This window comes from Galeopterus variegatus, unplaced genomic scaffold, assembly GCF_000696425.1.
Source record: "Galeopterus variegatus unplaced genomic scaffold, G_variegatus-3.0.2 Scaffold24677, whole genome shotgun sequence".
NCBI lineage: Eukaryota > Metazoa > Chordata > Mammalia > Dermoptera > Cynocephalidae > Galeopterus > Galeopterus variegatus.
Genome location: NW_007750788.1, coordinates 1 through 6,266, shown reverse-complemented (window position 1 = coordinate 6,266; position 6,266 = coordinate 1). Strand labels below are relative to the sequence as shown.

Here is a 6,266-nt window from a genome sequence, read left to right as displayed (position 1 = left end):
GCCTCTCTTATTTGTTTCCTCTTCTGAAGCATTTGGCAAATCTGTGCCTAATGGTCTTAAAATTTTCATGGCCTTGATAAAACAGAGTAGGTATGGAACCATGACCAAGTGCAGCAAAGACCTGGGTCTCCCCCTGACACCAATCCCAGCAAGGAAGAGGAAAAGAAAGCTAATAAACTTCCCTTGCCCTCAGATATATTTTGCATACACTTTGGTTTTTGTGAGTGGCTATACTGCAAAGCCAAGAGATGAGGAGTGTGAAAAGGTGCCCAGACTTTCACACCAAATCCACGTAACATCATCAGATGCAGCCTGGGCCTTCTCACCTTTGGCCCCTTGACAAGAGAAAAGAGGAGGTCAGATTTTGGAGAAGAGGGTAAGCACTATGCCTTCCTTTTCTTACTTTAGGCAAAAGCAGGAAAAGTATTTAGAGATAAACCATAAGTTTTGACAAACACTTTGAAATGTGTTTAATCTCTAATTAGAGAGCCAAAAAAAGCCTCATTTCAACCTTGGTAAGATGATTACACTTAGTTCAGATCTCATAAAGGCTACCACCAGGGAGACACTGCTTTCTTTAAGACAATCAGCTTCAAAGGTAGAACAATTGTGCTTTTAAAACTTACGAGGGTTCTTCTGACACAGCAGCTCCTTCTTCTAGTTCTTGAGCTTGTTTGTACCACGGCAGCTTGGCCTCTACTGGAAGTTTCTCTGCGAATTAAGTGCATGCACATAAAAGACAAGAGGTTAAAACCAATCTGGGATTTCAGGGGAATTCCTGTTTCTCCTCGCCAGTTCTTAGTTTTGCACTATACTTAGAAATCACTATGTTGATAACCACAAATAATAAGTTTTTAGGTAAATTGCTGCCTCTGATGATGGTTATATCAAGCAAAATAGAATTGAATTTTAAAAATGTTTAATAATACTAGACTTGGGGTACATGTTTCCCCTTTATTATGTTGAATAGCAAAGAAAAGACCATTTATGATGAAAGTCAGAACCATAGAAGCACTAGTTCAATATGCATATAAAGAATCATCAAAGTATCTTTTCACTATTTTCTATTGAAAAGACAGAGTGATATTTACCTTTTAAAACAAACACAAAGTACAGTAAACTATATTGTGATATTTTCATAAACTCTAACTTGGTTTCTTCTTTTGCCTTTTTGCTAAGTGTGATCTATGCCACATTGTCAAAAACAAACTTTGGCACTCTGAAATTCACAAAACATTGCTTTAGATGTGTGACTCATTCGACACCACCCCAAGGCTCAATGACAATTGAAATATGCACAGCTTAGGGGTCCATGATCCATAATTTGATTTGTTTTACCTATTTATCTAGCTTTGGCCAAACAATTCTGAACAAGCTTTCTAACTATTTCCTGGGGGAAAAATTGCAGAATACAAAAAGAAAAAGGGAGGTTATAATTGCTCCTACAGAAGTAACTGCCAAGATTCCCATTCTGACATATTTATTAGGGTCATTTATAGGCATATTTGCCTTTATAGTATGAGCCAGTGAAGTTCTATCACCGTTTCATAACATGTAATTGCAAGATGAAAGAAATATGTCTATATATGCATTCACCATAGAATTATATGGTATTTTAATGACGTTCGAGAGCCAGGCTCACTCCCTAGTTGTGAAAATCCAGATTTCATTCTTGATAGTTAACCACAAACTGTTTTTCTGTCCATGAAGTGGTTTGGTAAAGATAGAGCTAATGAATAATTGACTATTTTATATTAGGAGCATCACTCCTTGTCCTTCATGTGCAGCAATTGTTTCTCTTTTTTTTTTTTTTTTTTTTTGAAGAAGGAATAGTTTTTTTTCAGCACACACAACAATATGAGCCAAGCAGTCCACAGAGAAACTCAAACTCAACTGCTACTGGCAAAGTCCAAAGAAAAACTGAAACTGAGCAGCTGCCAGCATAGTAAACATGCTCTATTTTTAGACATGAGCTCTGTGGCCAGCTCTGCTTTACAAACTGAAGAACACAGAATAGCAACAAAACTAAAAAGATACATGGGTGCACATGCACACTAACTCCACCCACACACAGCTTGTTTACAAGAAATGTGCTGCACGACCCCCAACCAGACCTGAGCTGAGGGAGCCTGACTAAATTATCCTGTTTTCCCCACAACCTACTTTTCCTAGATCTTCTCGTCAGCTTTTTTTTTTTTTTTTAACAACAAATACAAATTTTTAACGAATATTTGTTAAATAAACAAACAGGAATCTTAAACATTATCAGAATTCTGTTTCTTGTATGTTTCCAGTTAGGTAACCACAAGACATTTTTGTGAAAGACAGAAAGAAGGAAGCAGCCATTTTGCAGCTGACACATGACACTCCTGATCTGCTGACACCTAGCTGGCATGAAACAGCCTCTGGGACTACAATTGCTCTAACTCCACTGCATTGTCTTTCTGTTTTCCTGACTCCTGGGCCAGATATGGATGTTTATCAACTTGACAAAGGGCCCTTGTTTCGTGCAGCAATTGTTTATAGCCAGAAAACAAAGGGAGTGAGACACGTAAAGCTGGCAAAGCCAAAATGATTCACTAATATTTTAAACACAGCAACATGGTACCTATATGCTGTGGACTGACTAATCCGTGTCCCCCAAAGTCCATACATTAGGAGCTTAATTCCCACTGTAACTACAGAGGGTGGGAAATCCTATCATGGTAATTGAAAGGTTGGGCCTTAAAGAGGTGATTAGATTGTAGGACCAAGCCATAGTGAATGGATTAATAATGGTCAGGGGTGTGGCTCTGAGGGCTTTACAAGAAGAGCACATGAGAGATTAGTCTCTCTCTGCTCTGCCATTTCTGCCATGTGAGACTCCTGGGTCACTAATGCCACCAAGACAACCCTCACCAGACATGTTCCTTGGACTTTAGACTTCCTAGCCTTCAAAACTGCAAGCAATAAATTTTGTTTTCTTTATAAATTACCCAGTTCCAGGTACTAATGTTATAAACAACAAAAACAGACTAACACACTATATATACATCATTGTACAACTACCTCATCTATCACAATGAAATGTCTCAGTCAATGAAGCCCACTCTGACAGCATGAGCTAGCTGTGTCTTTCAATACTGAAGCATTCAGTACGGCACCAATAATGGGCTTGTACTACTTTACTGTGGATTTGAACTGAATTCTGTCAGATGTACCTGTGGCCACCTTCTCCCATATTTGAGGACATTAATGACAGTCAAGAGTTAAAGGTAACATTTACAAAGAACTTACTATATGTCAGGCACAAGGCTAAGCACCCTATTTACATTATATCTCATTTAATTCTCACATGATCTCTGAGGTAGATATTGTAATTATCCCCATTTTAAGATGAGAGATGCATTTGTTAAAATTAATCAGGATTTCTGTTATGTTTTGTTTTTTGCTTTCCTTTTATATCATTAACTTAGATTTCATAATGTCATTCATTCTCACCAAGGGCAACCTATAGTATAATAAAGAGCTACGTTGTAGCTCATTTTCTGGGAAATTTAATGGAACAAATTAAGAAAGAAAAGGGAATATTTAATGTTATAAATTGGAGGATAAAGAGTTCTTTTTTTTGAATGGTTTGTGACTTTGGATTTTTCTATCTCACTCACACAGACTAGTTACAATTCTAGCATGGAAATCAGATTAGTATTCATGCTAATCGGAGAGTCCTAAAATAATTACAATACATCTTTCTCACTACATAGAACTTTTCTAAAATTTCTTTTTAATAAATTATTAGCAATATCTATTATATTCTGATATGTTTTGAATTTTCATTTCAAATTATGGCCTGGAATTCAGTCTCATATTTATGTTTTAATTTTCCATATGAAAAACAAGTTTTCTGTTTCATTAGTTCAAAGTATGAGATGTCCCAGTGTATTTCAGACTTAGCAAAGTAGACACATTCTGACCCACTCCCTTATTTTTAATAGCAAGAAATGTGTATAGTAAATCATAACATATATTTCTATACTATCTAGTCGCCCTTTAAGCAGATATATGAGTATCTAATATTTTTTAGTAACAATCTTCAAACAATTTTATGACTAAGGAGATAATTACATAGATTTCTACACGTAATCCTTAGTCAAAATTTGCAATCAAAACCATTTGAAAGATTTAAAAAAGAATCAAGACCATTTAGTAGAGTCTAAGTTATAATGAATTGTTACTAAGAATACTTGGGATACTTAAAAATATCCCCCAAGTTTAAAACCAGTATCTGAATACACATAACCATCAACAGACTGGTAGTAGAGCACTTGTCAAGTTACCTTTGGGTTTATAGCAGGGAGTGGGTATGATGCATTCCTCTTTGATGTGGGGCTTTGTTTTGGGGCTACAGCCCCCTGTGTGCATTCCTCGATGGTCGATGCAGAGGACCACACGGTACCTGAGGCCCTGGCCACACGTCACCGTGCACTGGAAAGAGATCGCAAGAGAGAGGAGACTCATAGGCAAAGCCTTGTTTACTTTTCTTCACTTCCCACCTGATACTTTTTATATACAGACTCCTTTTTATATGAGGACTGCTGGTGGGTTTATACCTGTTCTTACCAGTCATGAGATCTTTATCCTGTTTGGCTACTTGAGGTGAAGCTGGCTGAAAATTAAATCACTTTCAATTTCTTAGCTTTGGATTAATCAGTCAACAATCCTTAAGCACCCACTGTGTGCAAAGTCTCAAGTCAAGCACCAAAAAGGAGAAAAGAAACTGTAGAGTATGTTCAATTTTGATTACCCAAACTGCATTTTTATGTGGTTACTTTGCTAATGACTGCTATGTCCAAAAATATGGGAAATGCTAGCTCCCAAATGGATAATAAAACATTTTAAACTGCTAGTTAATTTATATTACAGCATGGATAATCTAATTGATTATATCGAAATGGAAAAAAAAAATGTTTAAAGGAACTGATTGAATGGCCCAATGTGGATAGCACCTCCAGTGGTTCTTAATGTCTGACAGTGTGTCTAGATATAAAAAAAAGTCACAGCTCTGGTCTGCTGGCACAAAGCCACATCTCAGAGAAGAGTCTTTTGTCATTTCTATGGCTGAGGGCACAATGTTTATTTCATCCTCTTTCTATCTCCTTTGCCATTTCTCTTTTCGTATTAGTAGCCAGGAAACCTGGAATGACATTTTATGTTTGATTACAGCAGGTTTCCTAATGTCCATAATACTTTGGTTTTAATTCTCCTGCTTTATTGTACTATTTTAATTTCATCCTTTTTGCCCCCCAATGAATAATATACACAGTTTAAATTTTAATCCACTCAGACCCTCCTTGGATATAGACAGAGTATAGTCAATAAAAATTGAAATCAAACTTCTGGTCTACTGAGCTCTATCATCGAAGCAGCTTTTACAGATTCAGGGTAAGTCATTCAGTCTCAATTGCTCTTGAAAGACATTTTCTGCCCCGTGCCATTTGAGGGAACTTTATCTGGGCAGCAATAGAGGCTTCTTGAAGTAACTTGAAGAAAGACATTAAAAGAAGTCATTTACTTTAGGTCATGCTGGATTTGGGGCATTCCTAGGAGCTAAGCTGGTAAGCTTCTAGACACCTCCAGAGGAGAAGTGTGGAGCTGCACAGGGTACCCGGTGGGGCCATGATGATGAGAGGGAAGAGTGGACTTACTCTCCTAATGAACAAAGAAAGAAGGCACAGTTACCGGAGACCACTCCTGTGCCAGCCATTTAGGGCAGTCAAAAATGTTGCAGGGCTGCACGATGGGCATCTTAGGGGTGTACATGCATTTCCACTCTTCCACTGAAGTGACATGCCCCTGGATGTCCTCCTCCACACAGGAAACTGCCCGGCTCTGGATGCCCCCCCCACACGAGGAGGAGCACGCGGTCCACGGGGTGGCCTCCCACCTACAGAAGCAAGGGGAGTCATCAGGGCAGACATGCACATTGCCAGATCTCCTCAGTGACCTGTCAGACCCACCCCATTCCCAGGGCCTATGGGAAAACCAGGTTCTGAGAGAACCAAAGCCATCTATTGCCTGAAATCTGACAAGTAAGAGGGAAGGATTCAGCGTTGGCAAAAGTGCTCTGTAAACCATGAAGCTCTACACACGTGTGAGAGATTAGTTTTGAGAGCTGTCCACAAGGACATCTGTGCTGTCTGTAACCTACTCAACAGGTGGAAGTTCGATCCTCAGTCCTTCTTCCTGTAGTTTCTATATCTATACCTATATCTATATCTATACCTATA

The 6,266-nt window shown here is 38.3% G+C and overlaps 1 protein-coding gene across 1 annotated transcript; it reads right to left on the bottom strand.

Annotated features, from left to right (window-relative positions):
* Positions 1-626: 626 nt before the first annotated feature.
* Positions 627-6,114, bottom strand: LOC103583598 (ADAMTS-like protein 1; the record flags this gene model as incomplete). The annotated part of the gene is made up of 3 exons (XM_008564869.1): positions 5,719-6,114; positions 4,317-4,464; positions 627-711 (listed from the first exon to the last, which is right to left on the bottom strand). Coding segments are annotated over exons 1-3 (629 nt in total), but the record flags the coding sequence as incomplete, so codon positions are not given.
* Between the last annotated feature and the right edge of the window lie 152 nt (positions 6,115-6,266).